Source organism: Callorhinus ursinus, unplaced genomic scaffold, assembly GCF_003265705.2.
Source record: "Callorhinus ursinus isolate GAN/ISIS: 27379988/994484 unplaced genomic scaffold, GSC_fseal_2.0 scaffold27, whole genome shotgun sequence".
Classification (NCBI taxonomy): domain Eukaryota; kingdom Metazoa; phylum Chordata; class Mammalia; order Carnivora; family Otariidae; genus Callorhinus; species Callorhinus ursinus.
In genome coordinates this window covers 6,180,756-6,200,124 of record NW_027397089.1, presented here as the reverse complement: position 1 = coordinate 6,200,124, position 19,369 = coordinate 6,180,756, and the positions used below count along the sequence as shown (strand labels likewise).

General features: G+C 36.5%; 1 protein-coding gene across 13 annotated transcripts in view; it reads left to right on the top strand.

The window, feature by feature from the left end:
* CCDC91 (coiled-coil domain containing 91) overlaps nucleotides 1-19,369 on the top strand; it is a 349,003-nt gene that overhangs the window by 299,572 nt on the left and 30,062 nt on the right. For 4 of the 13 annotated variants that reach the window (XM_073877773.1, XM_073877774.1, XM_025879809.2 and 1 more), the window contains one exon: nucleotides 13,968-15,077. The exons of 8 other annotated variants lie outside the window; for them this stretch is intronic. In XM_073877773.1, the coding sequence (XP_073733874.1) occupies nucleotides 13,968-14,078 (111 nt within the window). In that variant the 3' untranslated portion in view covers nucleotides 14,079-15,077. Of the gene's footprint in view, nucleotides 1-13,967; nucleotides 15,078-19,369 lie in introns of those variants that run through there. One more of the 13 variants, XM_073877772.1, reaches the window with a different exon arrangement.

The following is a 19,369-nucleotide window of genomic DNA, read 5'->3' as shown; positions in this document are numbered from 1 at the left end:
ATATTTTACATATACGTAAAATATTCACAATTTTAAATTGATTTGGAATTTCATATTTCCAGACATCCTAAGTGAACCTGTTTGGTTAGGTAAAATTTTATCACTATAGTTTAGAATCCATGCCCATTATATGCTTTTCAACATTTTTAGGTTTTTGGTTTTTTTTTTTTTTTTTGCTCTTCTAGTTTGTAAATGCAAATACACTATCTAACAGAGGGGAAGAAAAGACACTTGCCAGTGAAAGTTGAATACATATATGTTCAGGTGATCAGCATAACCTGATCGTTATGATTATTTTATTTTTATTTTTCACCATTCATATACCCTTAAGCTATTACAGGAGATTGTATTCCATTAGTTGTTCTTCAGTCCCCACATTAAAATGGCCAACTTGCTGGAAATTTTAGTCTTATTCACTTAACATTTTGAGCTTATCCTCAAATTCTTGAGTTTATACCCTAAAAAGTAAATTTTGGTTTTTGATTTGATGGTAGACATGCACAGTGTAAAGTTGGTGTCTATATCACTGGGATCTATATTTGTCTCCTAGTAAGAAAAACTAGAAATAACAGCATCAGTAAGTCCAGAGGTAAGCTGTTTTAGAGCTAGGATGGAAGCTTAACAGTCATAAAATGATTCAGATCCTTCTGTCTTTGTACTTTTTCTTTCTTTAGCACTGGCTTTATTTTTCAAGGCTACAGAATAGTAGCTGGAGCTCCAGTAAACACATTTGTGATGGAGGAGAAAGGGAAAGTGAAAAAATTAAAGGAAAAAGAATTTGGGACAGGTGTCTGTCCCATTTTTTAAGGAAGTCTCCTAGAGATCCTGCCCAATAACTTACACTCCCATCTCTTGAGCTACCCCTAGCTGGAAGGAAGTCTTGGGAATGATGGCTTGAGGATGTTCATATCATTCCTAGAACTAAACTGGAATTTTATTGGTAAGAAAAATGGATATTGGAGAGAGAGCTCACACGCTTTGCCGTATTCCCTGACTTCTGATATCTTCTGTTTCGTGGGTAGTGTTAATTATTTTTCAGCATCTTCTATTTGAGCAGGTGCTATTGCCATTTTTAGGCAATAATATCCAAGTTTAGCTTTCCTAATTGAAAGCAAACTTCCTTTACTTGTTTACCAGAAGGAGGACGGTGAGGGTTTTCTTACATTCCTTGATCCAGCTGGGAGGCAGCAAGGGGTTTTAAGAGGACTGACTTTGTATTTTCCCACTTGGTTTCCTCAGTAGGATAAATCTGTTTTAAAATGTGCCAGACAGATGGTATTTTTTCCTTAAGGTTTCACTGATCAAGTATACACCATAAAATCCTGAATGAAGAGGAGGAGCAGTTCTATATATTTAAAATGAGAGAAAAAAGTCTGTTCACACTAACTTCCATTTGATTAAATGGTGCTTTGTTCCATTGGTTCGATTTTGAATACTGAGGATTTCCTAATGGGAATCAGATATGTGTCACAGCTGTGGATCATCTCACACTTGTGTACTTGGCCAGTTGTAGCAGTAGTAATGTAAATGTGAAGGTAAGCAAGTGAAGACTGTCTTAGTCTCAAAGGTACCACAGGTGAGATCCATACCATACATTGCCTTTAGGAATTACATTTCCCTTTTCTTTTGTTATGGACCTGGCAGGAAGTAGTCTGTTGTTTTTATATATGGCCACTGAGGTTTGTACATTAAGGCAATGATTTTTTTTTTTTTAAGATTTTATTTATTTGACAGAGAGACACAACGAGAGAGGGAACACAAACAGGGAGAGTGGGAGAGGGAGAGGCAGGCTTCCCGCTGAGCAGGGAGCCTAATGTGGGGCTCGATCCTAAGAACCTGGGATCATGACCTGAGCCGAGGGCAGAGGCTTAACGACTGAGCCACCCAGGCGCCCCTAAGGCAGTGATTTCTTATATGATGAATTTAATGTGCCAGTTTTTCTTTAAACACTTCTGTTGTATTTTCAAGGAACTATTTGTATATTAATATAACAGGAAGCTTCCTGAACCTACTGTTTAGGAAGAGAAGATAATTACATGTTTTAATGATGATAGGGCTTTTGGCATCTTGGCAGGTTTTTGCATGAGTGTGTTCAATGCAAGAAACTCTTAGGTGTTTTATAGCACAACAGGTATTATGACAAGGACCTGAGTCATAACTGAAGTCCTTATCTGAGAAGGCAGTATAGTATTGTGGTTCAGAGAATAGGTTTGGTATCATACACACCTGGATTTGAATCCTGGCCCTGCCACTGGGCCCAGTTATCAATCTCTAAGCCTCACTGTCCTCATTCATAGAGTTCCAAAAGAATAAAAATGAGATAATACATAGTTTGTTTCCCATTGATGCCCTGCACTTAATGTAATCTCTCCACCTTGAGCCTGGGCTGGACTGAGTGGAATTGGGTTATGAACAGATTGTGGCTTCTGTCTTGGGTGCTCTCCCACTCTCTTGATGTGCTTTTGATCCCTCTCATTCTTTCTTGGATTGCTTGCTTGGGAAGTCAGCTGCCGTATCATTCGGCAGCCTTGTGGAGGGACTCACATGAGCTCTGTTACAAATGGATATTTTGAGGCCTGTCAACAGCCACTGAGAGAGGTCGGAAGCAGGTTCTTGCCCAGTTGAACTTGGAATTGATCACAGCCCACCTAAGAACTTGATTGCAACCCCTAAGTAGAGACCATGAGCCAGAGGCACTCAGTTAAGCAGCACCCAGTTCCCTCACCCACAAACCATGAGATGATAAATATTTGTTGTTTTTTGTTTTAAACCACTAGACTTGGGGTGATTTGTTACTCAGTAATAGACAAACAATACAACACACAGAGAGCATCACCTGTGCGTGGCAGGTGAACAAGAATCTCAAAATGAGAAAAGGTCATACTTAATTCAACATGACAGGATTATTGATCATGCATTGTAATTCATCTTCAGTATTTGTGTGCACAGAGCTCTGGAATAAGCCTTGTGGACAGCCACTTGTCTGCTTTTGTAGATTGAAACATAGAAGGCAAATGTTATCAGTCATCTGAGATTTTAGGACAGCATGAGGAGACAGGACAAGAGATCATGTAATTCTTCTACTTCAAAGTAAGATGAAATTTATATTGCTGAGGGTCAAAACAAAAGAGATAGTAATTGGCAGATATATGTCTTTATATTGACACAAAAGAATTGCTAAAATCTTTAAAAAGATTAATTGATACAAATACAAGAGTGTGTTTGTTACTTGAACATTTTGTTACTTAACAGTATTTGTTTAGGATTTTTAGTACTCGTTTAGGATCTTTATGTTTATTTACTTTACAAAATGTCATCCTACAGATTGCAGTATTTGCAGTAACCAAGTTCTTGAAAAAATGTGGAAAAAAAGGCTGTTTCATTGTTTGGGAGCATGTAACAAATTCTATTTAAAAACTTTATGTGGAATGTCATATTAAAATCATTTAGTCTGCCTTGCCAGAATCAATCCATCTTATATTTGAGATAAACATTTTCCTTGCCATTGAACTCTAGAAAGTAGGATATGGAACTTATTAATGGGTAAATATAACCGTATGGTTTAGAGCCTTAAGATAGAATTTCTGTACAACTACTATTACAGTTTTATCTACCTTTACCTTCTTTTCTAAAATTTCCCTAAATCCATGGCTTTCTTTTTTTACATTGTTTTGGAAATTTTCAGATTTTCTTTGGAAATTGTCAGACTTAGGAGTAAAGCAGTTGTTAGCAGAATCCTTTTTTCTTCCCCCCCAAATTCACTGAACTTCCCATATGGAAGGTCATACAATAAAGTCTAGTGCCTGCTACCAGGCAAGTAAGAGTAAAATCTTTACTCACTACTACAGTGCATCCTTTTCTGGCCAAATGTTTGCTTTAAGATCAAAGAAGGTTGTATTCTAAGGTGGTTTGCCTGCACATCAGAGTCTGGAATTCGTATTGGTTTATTCTGTCCAGATGATTTAGCAAAGAGCAAAAATGAATATTCCCATTTCCCAGTGGATTCTATGGCAGTTTGAGATAAAAAGGCAGAATGGCCCAAATATGTAGAACTTACTTTAGATGATTCAAAAACAGAGAATTTACTTACCCTAAGACATCTTAAAACAAAACAAAACAAAGCAAAAAAACAGTCCTTTAGTTGTGGCCAATAGGGTTTAAGATTCTTTATACCCGTTTCTCATTTACTCTAAAAGAGCATCTGTAATTCATCTTGTACATGGTAGAAAGTTACACACTTTTTTATATGTTGACATTTTTTAACTGTATAAACAGATAGATTTGAAATATACTTTAAAGTTGAAAAGTAGTCTCAAAGAGAAAAGGAGATGTGAACTCTGGATTGAAAGTCTTCATGGGACATGCATGATGGCCTATGAATGTTCTGCTAAAGAAGTTAGGCCTACATTTTCTGAAGTTCAAGGTTCAGGCAACTGGCACTGCCTTGGTTCAAAACACTGCCCTGACTATATTGAATCTCTTAGAGTCAGGGTTATTCTAAACATGTACTTTACGTAACATTATTATCCTAAAGTTGGTTCAGAGTCTCTTTCAACGTGATTTACAATAATACCATAGTTATATTCCCAGAGAGGCGATTTCATGTCTAAACTCAAGCTTTATATACAACATATACTTCTTGCAATCAAATTTGCTTATCTGAAAATATAAAGAAAAGACTATTTTAAAAGAGAAACTCTTTATGGTTAGTGTACCAGTAATAAAACAGATACCATAGAACCTCCATTAATGCAACTAGTAATGTTACAGATAAGTCTAAATTTTCTTAGGTTAAAGTGATGAGAAGCAGAATTTGAGGATATAGGAAAAAAGTAAAGATGGTAGTGTTTAGAGCAAAAATGTTTAAATGTCACACAATGAAAGTAATCACCATTTAAGAATAACTTGGTCTTCCTCATGTCTGTCAGCCCTTATTACGATGATCTCATAAAACATACCAGACCATTACAGTTATGTTTGCATATTAAGTCTTTTTTAAAGATTTTATTTATTTATTTGAGAGAGAGAAAGCACATGGGGGGGGAGGGTCAGAGGGAGAAGCAGACTCCCCGCTGAGCAGGGAGCCCAGTGCAGGACTCGATCCCGGGACTCCAGGATCATGACCTGAGCCGAAGGCAGTTGCTTAACCAACTGAGCCACCCAGGCGCCCTGCATATTAAGTCTTAAAATCGATCCATAGGGACGCCTGGGTGGCTCAGTCAGTTAAGCGTCTGCCTTTGGCTCAGGTCATGATCCCAAGGTCCTGGGATCGAGCCCCGCTTCGGGCTCCCTGCTCAGCAGGGAGCCTGCTTCTCCCTCTGCCTGCCTCTCCCCCTGCTTGTGCTCCTTGTCTGTCTCTGACAAATAAGTAAAATCTTTAAAATCAATCAATCAATCCATAATCCACTTCCTTCATGTCTACATCAAGGCTAAGAGTGGTGATGTTATTGCACCCAGAATGGTTCTCAGCACCTTCTAGGGAGGAGTCTTACCCATCCATTGTCAAAAACTTAGGGAGGCCCTAGAATGTACTTGATACATAGGAGGGTTTCTTAAGCAAAGATAAACTAAAGTTAATACATTTAAATATATTTTAAAGAAGTACATTTTTTAATTGTAGGAGGACATTTAAGTTTGTGAAGTTGGTCTCTTAACCACCGAGAGCATCAGTTTTCCACAACTATAAAATGTAGGTGTTAGACTAAGTCTCAAAATACCTTTCCACTAAAATTCCATCAGTACTCATTAAGAGGAAACTCAATCAGTATAGTGTTTTTCCTATATTTGTAATTTGTTTTGAGTCTACAGGAGTTCTCAGGAAAAATTAATTTGTGGGGCATTTTCCAAAGTATGCTTTATGCACTTGCATACACACACACAATTTCAAAGTTTAAAAAAGTTTGAGAAATGTTACTGTACTATAGCCATTTTAGCAGTTCACACCGCATATGAGCATAAAAGCTCTGAGAAGTTCTAAAGAAAAGAAACTTTTTTTAAGCCTGCATTTCTCAAACTTAATTAAAAAGCCTTAAAAAAAAAAAAAGAGGACATGTGCTACATAGAAATGGTGTTTTATACATTGTGGGAAACACTACCCTGGTATGTAAGGACCTCAACGATTTGGAAAAATCACTGTTAGTCGTTTCCTAGGGCTGCTATAACAATACCACAAACTGGGTGGCTTAAAACAACGGAGATTTATTTTCTCACTAGAAGTGTGAGGCTAGAAGTCTGAAATCAAGGTGTTGGAGGGGCTGTGCTGTCTCTGAAGGCTCCAGGGCATGATCTGTTCTGTGCCCCTCTCCTAGCTTCTGGTGTCGCTGGCAGTCCCATGCATTCTTTCCTTCATAGCCACATCACCCCTGTCTCTGCCTCCATCTTCACATGGTATTCTCCCCTGTGTCTATTTCCATGTTTCTCTGTCTCTTCTTATTAGGACACTAATGATTAGAAATGGAGGCCATCCAGATCTGGTATGATCTCATCTTACATCTTAATTATATCTGCAAAGACCCTTTTTCCAAATAAGGTGACATTCACAGGTGCGGGACTTAGGAGTTAAATATATCTTTTCAGGGGGGACACAAATCAACCCATTGCAATAATTACCCATCAAACCTCATATCCCACTGCTCCTTGACCAGGTCATATGTTAGTGTGCACCAGGTCTTAGTTTTCTGACCTTCCTCTTTTATCTACATTCACTCCATAGATAAGGCCTTCTGTGCTTTAAATAAATGCCTTCTCCATTCAGATGATTTCCAAATTTGTATCCCTTGCCCTGATCTCCCTGCTGAACTGCAGTCTTATATCCAGTGTCTGCCATATCTGATAGGATTAGACAAAGTAACCCTGTCCAAAACAAAATTCTCATTTTTCTGTGGCTGCCTTACTCCAGCTGCAGTTCATCGCCAATAAATGGCAATAAAGAATCACCTTCGTTTCTCCTTTCCTTCCATCCACACTTCTAATCCATCAACAGCTCAAGTTGATCCTATCTCAGATATGTTCCCAGCCTGACTGCTGCTAAGCTTCCATGGCCAGCAGTCTTGATTAATGTTCTGCCTTTCCCAGACCAGAAGTCTAACTGGGTTTTCCTCTTCTGCTCTTGCCCCACTACAGTCTGCTGTCCCCGGGAACAAAGTGTGCTCTTTATCAAGTATCGAGTATGGTCACACTCCTACTCGAAACTCTCCAGTGTCCTCCCGTGACCTATAGCATCCTACATGCTCTGACCACTGTCTGCTTCTCTGATCCTCCCTCCTCCTCCCCCTTTGCTCATTTTGCTCCAGTTTTGTTATATGTGTTGCCAGTCTTCGGTCATACCAGATCTGAACCCACAGTTTGGACTCTGCTCTTGCCAGTTCATCTGCCACAAAATTTTCTTTCCCGATGCTCCCTCATTCCTTTCAGGTCTCTTCATTACCATCCTCTCCATGTGCTCTTCCCTCTTAGCCTACCCCAAAAGCTCTCCCCTACCCCCGTCAAAGGCTACTTTGTTATTTTCAGAGTACTGATCTCTACCTGAAGAGTCATAATTTGTTCCTCAAACTACACTATAAATTATATAAGAACGGAGAATTGTCTGATTCATCACTTTATTTCTAGTGCCTAAAATGGTGTCTGGCACATTGTAGGTGCTAGAGAAATACTGAATAAATGAGCAGATGAAAGAATATATGAATACTCCTAAGCAGACTTTCTCCACTGCATTCAAGCCTCCTTCCTCAGTGTCTCTCAACAGTCTATCTTTGTTCTTCTAATGTGCTTTCCTGCAATTTCTAACACATCTTCTCTTTGTCTAAGGAAATGCTCTTGATACTCTGAGCACCTGTTCAAGTCCTGCCTCCATGAAGTTTTCACTGCTACCTGCCTGCCATGATTCTCCCCATCTCTGATCTTCTATTAGACTCTGTCTCTACACAAGAGCACCTAAATGTTCTTCCTTTATTGCATGTGTGTCTCTCCAAAGAGATTATAAACTTCTTTTTTTTTTAAGATTTTATTTATTCATTTGAGACAGAGAGATACAGAGAGCGAGCATGAGCAGGGAGAGAGGCAGAGGGAGAGTGAGAAGTAGACTCCCCGCTGAGCCAGGAGCCCAAGGTGGGGCGCGATCCCAGGACCTGGAGATCATGACCCGAGCCGAAGGCAGATGCTTAACCATCTGAGCCACCCAGGCACTCTGAGATTATAAACTTCTTAAGGAAAAGGACATTATAGTATATTTTTTTTTGCTCAGGCCACAGAGCCATAATTGACCCTTACAAATAAGGGTCAATCTTGACTTTTTTATTGATCAACTGATTGACTAATTGACTTATTGAATGCCTCAATCTCAAACATGTAAATGAAACAATAGCTTAAGGGTCTCTTGTCGGGGGGTGTATAGTAAAGTCAGAAAAAGAGAAGCACTCATATCCACATAACACCATTAAAAGGTCAGCACTGTAATAAATAAGTGACTGAAGGGCTATTCCATTTATTGGAAGGTAAACAATCTTTCTTACCCAATATGATGATATTAACTGGAAAATCTGAATAATTACAGTTTCAGATCATCGTATTTGACCTTTCTTCAGTGCTCATGAAAGAGCTTAGTAGTGAATGTGAAAACGGAATCCATAAAACTTACTATTACTAAACCAATAACATTTGCTTATGGGATCACTTTCCATCAGTGATTTGTTATCCATTCCAGCTTTTTTTAAAAATTAGATCACTTTTTAAGCATAGTTTAAGATACAGTGGAGGGCAGTTTGGAAAAGTACCATTGATAAAAGTCAACTTAGTACTTTCACATCTCTTATATATCTTATTAGTAGAAGCCCCAAAGATACTGAAATCACAATTAGTACTAAGTGTATTATATATACATAGAATACACATAAAATACATATAATATATATACATATATACAAAAACAGTGTATCATATTTTCTGGGATGTAAACAGTGTTCTTAACAGTTCTATTAAAATAAGCCATTTTTGTTTGTAATTGATTTTGAATTGTGTTCTTCAGACCAGTATAAGTTCACCATCCATCAAATTGTATTTTGAAATGAAAGCTAAGATCTAGAGATGTTTTTCTTCTTTTGCTATGGCATAAAATACTAACAGAAAGGTAAATCTAGTACAGGGAATTACTAGGAAGTCATTTTTTTTTCCTCCTAACCTTATTAATATTAACTTTTAGCAAGTCGTATGCTTTGAAATGGCTTTCAGTAGTATACAAACTGAAGTGATGCAAAGAGGGAAGAAAGCTTTATAAAGCCCAGGGGTCTGTTTCAGAGACCTCAGAATTTCCAGGTTGTTTTTTGTTTTTGTTTTTGTTTTTTTCCCAGCTGAAGCAACAGAAAATGGAAGGGAAAACAAAGCAATTAGAGCTACACTGTTAGGAAGAGATTGTAAACCCCATACCCAGAAATGCTTGCCACCACTACTCTAGACATAATATTGTCAGCACAAAGTCATAGAATACAAATATTTGACTCACTTTGAAATGAAAGCCACGAATACAGGACTAAGCTCCAGTCTTCAAGGGGCAAAAAGAGTTGAATATTTTGCCAGAATTCTTCTTGCCTCAATAAAGGATAGGAAGGTAATGCCCAATAAAACAGAAACTGTTGAAATTCAGGAATTTGCCAAGAACATCAGCTTGATGCACTCATTTCAGAGAGAGGAATCCGCCACCTTTATAAGAGAAAGGTCTCAAGTGTTCCTTTTCACAGACATGATTTTTGTATCATGTCCAGGAAGGACCCGCCAAATTGGAATTTCAGCTCTGAAAGCCCAACTTATCGTCCTTCCCATAAAGGATCAGTGTCACCTTATTGCTTCTTAAAGTGTTGAGTTCCTGTTGATTTAATGGATCCTTGACTTCAGACAGTTCTGGGGAGGCATGCTGAAAGATGTGAAGTGAACCCTGGAGCTGTCTAAACCCAAAACCAGTATGTCCATCATCTTCTAATCTACTAATTCCACAAGCAAAAAGAGAGAAGTGCTTGGTATGCTTAAATAAATCTATTAAACCTTTTTGCCCTTATATTTATCCCTGCTTTCAAAAAATTATAGAATATTCATTCTGAACGCATAAATCCAGATGATTATTGTCACTTAGCAACCATCACAGGTCACGTGTTAATTATGTGAGCTTGTGCAATAGGACCTCAGAAGGAGAATAGTTTCTTCTCTAATTTAAATTCTAAGATATTCAGTCAAATTTTATTTTAATACAACTCCTGATTATCCTAGGGGGCTTCTAGAAGACTTTGAACTATTAAAACTAACATTTATGATATATGTAAAATGTACATGAGTTATGAAACAATTGTAAAACACCCATGAAGCCCCCTCCAAAATGAATCCACGTGTCTCATCTGCATGACACCATCCTCTACATACAACTCCAGATACAACCATCCTCATTTATGATTGCATAATTCCCTTGCCTCAAAAAGAAATATTCTATTGCCTATTGATATAACTCAAAATAATACACTTTTGAATTTTGCTTGGCTTTTGTGCTGTATGAAAAAAGGTATCAGACTATCTCTAGTCTGACCACTTCCTTTTTAAATTCAATTTTATTACAAATGTTCACTAATTTATATTCTTCTGAAATTGATGGTATGGTTGGTAATATGTTTGTCAATATGTGATACATTAAGATTTATTATCAAGTTGTAGTAATTAAGCCAGCATTATATTTGTGTGGGGATAGGTGAATTGTCTAGTGGAACAGAATAGGGAACCCCAAGACAGATTCTTGCCTACATGGAAACCTGATTCATGGTAGAAATAACATTGCAGGTGACATATGCTTTGGCTTAAATAATCTCTATAAGATGTACTAGCTTAGATAGACGGAGATCTATGTTGAAGGATGTTCATTACAGCATTGATTATAATAGCAAAAGGTTAGGAGCAATCCAAATGTCTATCAATAGAATAATTTTTAAATAAATAATAAAATATCTATTTTATATATATGCATAATAATTATAAATGCACAGGGAGAAAGTATGCAACCATTTGAAAGAAGAAAACAGGGGAAACTGATCCTCTCATACACTGCAGAGGGGACTGATATATTTGCATCCTCACTCTGGAAAGCAATTTGGTATTATCTATCACAATTTAAAATATGCAAATCTTATGATGTAGAAATTTCACCTATTGAAATCTGTCCAAGAGATACCCTTGAACATCTTTTGAAGGGAGTGCACTCAGGTTGTTAATTTCCTTGGTACTTCAAAAACAAGACAAAACTGGAGCAAACTTACATGTCTATCCATGGGGAGAGTGGCTACATAAATCATGGAATAGAATCAAGCAATTTCTTAAAAATGAGATAGGGAAGATTTCCAGTAGTGGCAGTTGGAACAAAGCAATTGTGTGAACCCTCCCATAGTTAACAATTCTAAGATCTGGACCAAATATTTTTAAAAACCCATCTTTAGCGCTTGAAAGCATCCAAAAGTGGACAGAAACCACTGGGAATGGACTGGAACTGGATATTAGTACCTTCTTCTGTACTATTTGAATTTGGACGAAGTGTAAAATTTTTAAAACTACAAATATTCATATTTCAATTTGTTTTACGTGTATTAAAAGAAAAGTTTTAAAATTTACCTTTATCTCCTACTTATCTTTTAGATTAGGTCAAGCATGTTTTCACTTTTAGAATTAAACATGGATCTGTCATTTCCTGGTAGATCGCCTTGCTCTGCTTGGTTAAAGGCTTCCTGATTCATTCAACCTCAGCAGATATTTATCGAGTGTCTAGCATGTACCAGATGCTCTTCTAGATGCTGGGGTACTGTAGTCAGCAGGACAGACAAGATCTCTGCTCACTTCAGGTTTATATTGTAATGAACTGTCTTGTTTAATAGACATGTAGAAGTGAAAGTATATATTCCCCTGAAGGTATCATCTGAGAGAAGAAGGGAAAAAAAGAGGAAAAAAGATAAACAGAAATCCTATTTCTGTATGTATGTTAAAATCCCAAGCTGTTAGAATTGAAAGGAGTCTTACTGGTGTTCAATTTTTTTACATGTGCATTTTGCTAAAGGCATTTCTTATGAACTAATTTTTAGGATATTTCAACATTTTAAACTTCTAGTTTTTTCAGTGATTTTGAATATCAGTGGATTATAGAAGTGTAATTTAACAGAATTCTGGTTTGGATTTTTTTTTTCTTTTATGTGGGGGAAAGTTTGTGGAAAGATTATGTCAACTTTTACATAAGTATGACAGGTTTATACTGTGAGATGGAATTTACTTGGCTTTTTTTTTTAGTTCCTTCATTGTTCTGTAGCCTATAGGCAATGTGTTGTCATTGGTTATTTTTATACCATAGGTAAGTTGATTTTTTATTGTTTTTTATTTCAATTCCAGTATAGTTAACATACAGTGCTATATTAGTTTCAGATGTACAATATAGTGATTCACCAATTCTATACATTACTCAGTGCTCATCACAGTATGTGTACTCTTTAATCCCCATCACCAATTTCACCCATCCCCTAATCTGCCCCCTCTGGTTACCATCAGTTTGTTCCCTATAGTTAAGAGTCTGTTTCTTGGTTTGTCTCTCTCTCTCTCTCTCATTTTTTTTCCTTTGCTCATTTGTTTTGTTTCTTAAATTCCACCTATGTGTGAAATCATATGGTGTTTGTCTTTCTCTGACTTATTTCACTTAGCATTATACTCCCTAGTTCCATGCGTGTCATTGCAAATGGCAATATTTCATTCTTCCTTATGGCTGAATAATATTCCATTCTTATATACATTATTCATATATATACACACATATATATATAAATATATGTATATATATAAAATATACACACACCACATCTTCTTTACCCATTCATCTATTAATGGACACTAGAGCTGCTTCCATTATTTGGCTATTGTAAATAATACTGCAGTAAACATAGGGGTACATGTATCCCTTTGAATTAGTGTTTTGGTATTCTTTAGGTAAATATCCATTAGTGCAATTGTTCTGTTTTTAACTTTTTGAGGAACCTCTACACTGTTTTCCAAAGTGGCTGCACCAGTTTGCGTTCCCACCAACCAAGAATGCACAAGGATTCCTTTTCTCCACATCCTTGCCAACACTTGTTCTTTCTTGTGTTGTTGATTTTAGCCATTTTGACAGGTGTGAGGTGATATCTCATTGTGGTTTTGATTTGCATTTCCCTGATAATGAGCGATGTTGAGCATCTTTTCATGTGTCTGTTGGACCATGGGCAAATATTTTAGGGCAGAAGGGGAGTTAGAAACTTATCTTGATGTATTCAATAATCCAGAAAGTTCTTTATTATATGACTTTTATTATTAACATTTTGTTCACTGTATTAATTTGTTATTGATACATTAAAACAATCTCTTAACTCAGCAGGAAGACCAGGTCAAGTAAGTTTCACCAATATCAAGATTTCTTAAAGTACACCTGTCCCAAGAACTTTCTCTAACTTCAACTTCAGGACATGGTCTCTTTACTTTTCCTTTATTCTGCTAAACTCTATGCATGATGTAATTATGCTGTATTTTTGTACTGTGTGTTTCTTTCATTTTTCACATCTGTTATATTGATATGATCTTTGTGGCTGTTTGGTCTGTATATTCATTAAGAACTGACCTCTTTACATTTTTTGTTTTCTGAAATCACTATGATCAAATTTATGTTATTTTCCAATTACTGAATACCAGTATCAATATTAAAATTGTAATGAGTATCATCTCACTTTAGCTATTATAGGCCAGAATTAGTGACCACGTTGTCTCTGAATTTAAAGCACTATTTGATTTTCTAAATCATCATCTAAAAAGTTTCTCTAGTGGGCTTCAGTGGCATAATATATTCTTTATCCGTCAACTAAGTGTATTTTTTTTCTCTTTTTCTCTCTCTTTACAAAAAAAAAAACAAAACAAAAACAAAAACAAAAACCCAACAGCTTGATCAAGTCATCCGCCAAAGAAGCCTGTCCAGTTTGGAACTGTTCCTCTCTTGTGCTCAAAAACAGTTAAGTGCGCTAATAGCTACAGAACCAGTTGACATTGAATAAAGAGAACATGACAAGCTAACCCACAATGGCAATGGAGAAATCATAAGACCTCTAAAATACATGCTGTGAATTATAAAGATGTTTTTGTTTTCCTTCCAAACCTTGGAGAATTGATTTACACTTCAAGGGTAAACCAAACCAATATTTAGAAGAACTATCACGAGATCTAATTTATTTTCTTTTGTTTTCTCCTTTACGTTTACTGTCATTTTCTTAGGAGCAGTAGCTGTAGTAGCAGCAACGGAAAGTATGATGTGACCCAAGAGCCGCTGAAAATTGCCACATTACCAAAAGCTAATTAAAATTAATAGCCTCTTGTGGCCTATTTTTGTATTTGGCAAAAATAGTAAATATCTTTACTTATTGCTTCACAGTGACTCTTGATAAGATTCTAGAATGTAATCATACATTTATTTGATTTTGAGGATAGAAACAGCATGGACTGCAACATCATTTATTTGTCTATGTAACTTCGATATAAAACACTGATATGACAAAGAGTCATTCTGATATTACCAGACCCCTTTTCTGTAGTAGGATCTATGTATTTTCATCGGTAGCAATTAAAAATACTGAACATTATTATATTAATTCAGCTTTGATCTGATGTACTGCCTAAAGGGGTATGTGTGTGATATATGCTTATTTCCTGTTTCTATTCTTCAAAGTCACTATAAATCAATAAAATCATTTTTCTTATTAATCATATTGTGAACTTAATCTCTAGAAAGATAATATAACTTAGCCATTTATAGGAATTCAGGTTCAAATATAAAAGATATAAAATCCTTTCCCAGTACTTAATGTATGGGGATGTACTTAAATCATGAGCAATGTACTTTACTGCAAAATCATGGGTTTTTTAACATCAAAACTAAAATGCTGTCATTAAAATGTATGCAAACATTTTGTCTTGTTTTCTGAAATGCTTCTATTTCCATGGGCTTTGTACTTTTCTGGAATTTCTCAATGAGTAATAAAAAGAACTCCAAAAACTTATTTGGTTATTAGTTTTCTTTTTTTAATCTTTTTAAAAAATTAATTAACTCTTTTTTAAAAGATCTTTCTTGCTCAAATTTCCATATCCATGGATGATGGTGTTTTTAATATAGACCTCCCCCTAACCATTTAAAATAATATTTACCAACAATCTTTAAATGTTGATAACAAATTAGTTTTCTCTTGTAAATTTAAAAAAAGAAATTAAAGCAAACAGGCCACTCACTTGAAATGCAGCATAGTAAATAGAGGAGGAGGGCTTTTAATTCAGGAACAAGCCAATAACACAATGATATAGGCATATTTAAAATCATTTGACTCTCTGTCGTCAAATTTAAAATAATAAGATACTTATCATTTACAAGTCACTTAAATATGAGTTAGATGAAAATGAAGCATAGAAGGTCATTTAAACTAAGATCCAGAGAGACTAAGATCCAGAGATAGTAGAAATGTCAAGGAAATATAATAGTCTACACCTCTCTTTCACCCCCTACCACCACGAATTGATTTTTTTCTTCTCCTTGGGGTTCCAGCTTTGCTGTTGACTTAGGCTAATTGTCTGAAGTAATTCAAAACAAATTGATACTGATCAGTCTACAAGAATTTGCAGAACACCCAGCAAGCACAACTATAAACTCTTGGATTTGCTATACAGTGCTTCTTTCCCACAGAGCTGTCCTTAAACATAACTAAGAATGATCATCTGGGCAAAGAATTGACTATTTGAATACATTAATCCTTCCAAACTGAATTAGCTGATTATCTGTTTCAGTGATGTTCAAGTTATAGATCTCATTGAGAACTATTCTGTTTTTGCTCTGGTTATCAAAAGGACTTAGACCATCTCAGGTCATATTCGCTGAGAGAATTAAACCATCTCAGGTCATATTCGCTGAGAGAATTAAATGCTTAAATATTGTGCTGTGACTAAAGGTGAGAGTTTTTCCCTGAAATGTGAGCCCAGAGTCTCAAAGAAAAGTAGTCAAATGTTTTGTGTCTAAAACTTTCTTTGCCTATTGTATGATTTTCTTGACTCTTTTTATGTAGCATTTTCTACTTTTATTTTTAAGTGAATAAGGCACCATTTGAAAGGCTGAGAGTAAGACAGCGGTTAGATTTTTGGAATGATAAAGCCATTTTCAAACTGTGACTCCATTTTTAATAGCATCCTTGAGGGTTCATTAATAGAAAAGTTCTCCCTCCCCCCAAATGAGTATTTTCTTTGCGCCAAGTATTTTCACATGTTATCCCAGTGACTCTATAAAGTTACAATATCTAGTGAAGGAGATGATATATCCACATTTATCAGTGGAGAGGTGTTTACTTGCCCATGATGACCAGGTGGAGTTGGGATTCAACCCACAGCTTTCAACACGCAGTTTTACTCTTTCTAGTATACTGGAGATACCTGGTATTCTCTCTATGAGAAGATATCTGAAACTCTAGTTCATGTACTCTCCTCACAATATTTTAATCTTAAGAAGACTACCCCCCCCCCTTAAAAACCTAGTTAGAGTTCTGGCTCTGCCACATTCCAACTGTGGAACGTTGGACAAGTTGCCCAACCAATTTGAGTCTCAGTTTTCTTTATGTGAGGTGGAAATAGTGATTTTTTATAGGCTTTTTGTGAAAATTGAATTAGGCTTTTAAAATGCTTCATATAGTAGACCTTGCTAGTGTGGCCACCAGTTCACAATAATTCCCCTCTTTCTGGAAACTGCCTATAAAATACAGGTGTGGCTTCCCACAAACAATTGGTTAAACGGTATTATCCAGCCCCTCTGACCTTGACTGATCCACGAGTGAAGACTGGACCCCACTGGGCCTCCTGTGGAGAATCATCTAGTGAGGCCCTTCAACTACTTTACCTAGGGAGACAGACACACAGGAACTTCTGAGGTCAAAAGCCCCCTGATCCCTACTTTGCCTGAGTCCTGGATTCGATGAGATACCCAAATATTCTTCCAGTATGTCAACACCACTTACTTTTTTCCTCTAAGCCAGCCAGAGCCAGTTTCTATTCCGTGTAACCAAAAGAATATTAATGAAGGCAATCCAGCACAGAGCCCGCAGTGCATAATCCCTGGCCCGAGTGCGGCACTTGTAAATTCTTCATTTCCTCCACCATACTAATCCACATCCAAAATGGGAACACTCTTTGATTTATTTTAAGGAATGTTAAAAATATAACTGAACCAAAGCCCCTATTGTCTAACAAAGCCAAGTAAATCACAGATACCTAAAACTATGAACAAACAGTGCCCTATTTAGAAGTTCTCTGTCACTCAGAATCTGGAGTAGAGGTTTAAACTCAGCCTTGCTAAATGCTGATTCATGTTCCAGTTCAGAGGAGCCTTGCTCAGTGATTACTTTGAAATCAAAACCAGAACAATGTCCCTATGATTGGTGTTATTCTGCACTGAGTCAAGGATCTATAATTATAACTTCTTTTTTAATCTGGCAGTTAAACTGAACAGAATCAGGAAATGTTATCTATGCTTTAAAGAACAATAAAAGCAAAAGAATTATCTATTCACTTACTTAAAAATATAGCTTTTGCATATTAAATCCTGAACAAGAAAAAAAAAAGCCGTATATAAAAACCTGGAAAATATTTCTAAAACTCCAAAGAGAAAAAGGAGAGTCAGATCAAAGCACTCGGCTCCTAGGCTTCTGTTTACATACTGGCAAACAACTCTACTGTGGATCCAAAGACTCCACTAACAAGAAGCAGAAAGCCAACGTGTTTGGAGTCCATGGGCCACTTAATTGTAGCATCACCACCAGCATGATATTAAGTGGGCAGAAACTATATGAGAACTCCCAGCTGTGGCTGCCAGAATTGTTTCAAGCCAGGCAAAACTAAAACTGTTCCCTTTATTTAATTGAAAAATAAACACATTTTTCATACACCTAATCTGCCACAATGCAGGGGCTGCTTGGGCATCAATCATTGCTATACCAGCAGAAGGAAAAACGCTGGTAAAATGTTCTTTGCTCTCCTCTAGTTTTCGGTTTTCTTTGTCTCAGAAGCGTCCATTCTCCACAAGTTGATTTCCTTTAAATTTTACCTCCCCCCATCCTGCACATTTCATACTTGGCTTTCCCTGTGGGGTACTTGTAGAAGTAAATAATATTTTGCATTAATTGTCATTTTTATTTTATTTTTTAAATATTTTGTTTTCTTTTTTAATTTTAATTTTTCAATTTTTTATAATTGTCATTTTAATTAATAATCTGTGTTCTTATTTTTGTATACAGTCCTTCCTCCTAAAGGGAGAACCCGCATCTGTTTTGGGTTTATTGTCTCTTGAGGGCATTCCATGGTGCCTAGCCTGTGGTGTGGACTTCCTATATAATTGTGAGTTCATAAATAATTAAATCAAGCAATCAATCATTGCATTTGTAATACAATAAATCTCAGTCAAGCAATCAATCACTGCACTTGTAATATAAGTCACCTAATTCCGAGCTAGTAGATTCTGACTACTAATTTAAAGGATTAGCCAAAATTGCTGTATTTCTACATGAGGGTTCTGTAGGAAAGTTAACCTCTCATGAAACAGTAACCAGCCTTCTATGACTCAACAAAACTTCTAAATGCTCTAAAGTGAATTCAGTACTTCCAAACGCTACTGGAATGACTAAATCACTATATCATAGCAACTCAAATGGTACTCAATTGATAGAAATGTGCTACCCCAATTAAAAAATCTAAGAGTATGAATCGGGAAGCACATCTGAAAAATGATGTGTGAAATAATTTCTTATGGTTCAAAGAGATGCCTGGCCATAAGAGTAAGACACAGCCTTCCATTGAGAGGGCCATAGGGTAAGTATTAGACTCACTGGTCCTGGTCCATCAGGTTTAGGTTACAAAAAGAAAGGAAGAAGAAACTTGGGAGAAGAGATTGTATGCACAGGATTCTGTGATCGAGAGTAAAAGACTCAGAGGGCCCAGCTGGGGTGTGGTTGAGAGGAGAAGGGAGGTGTTTGGGAGTGGGTCAGGTCGGGGAACATCCAGAGCAATGTGGTATGAGAGTCCTTCTGATCACAGAAGCCAAGAAATATCTGTGATAGGCTTTTAAAATCCACCTCTGACTCCCAGTTGTGATATAAACTGGTCTTGTATTTTTGAGAAATACACAGAAATCAAGAAACAAACTCATTCAAAAGGTAGGAAAACTTGACTTAGTCCTGGCAAACATTCAGTTCTCAGAAGTCTGGGAGCTGATTTAAAAAGAAAAATCTGAAGCCACGGAATGTACAAATTACCAACTTCAACACAG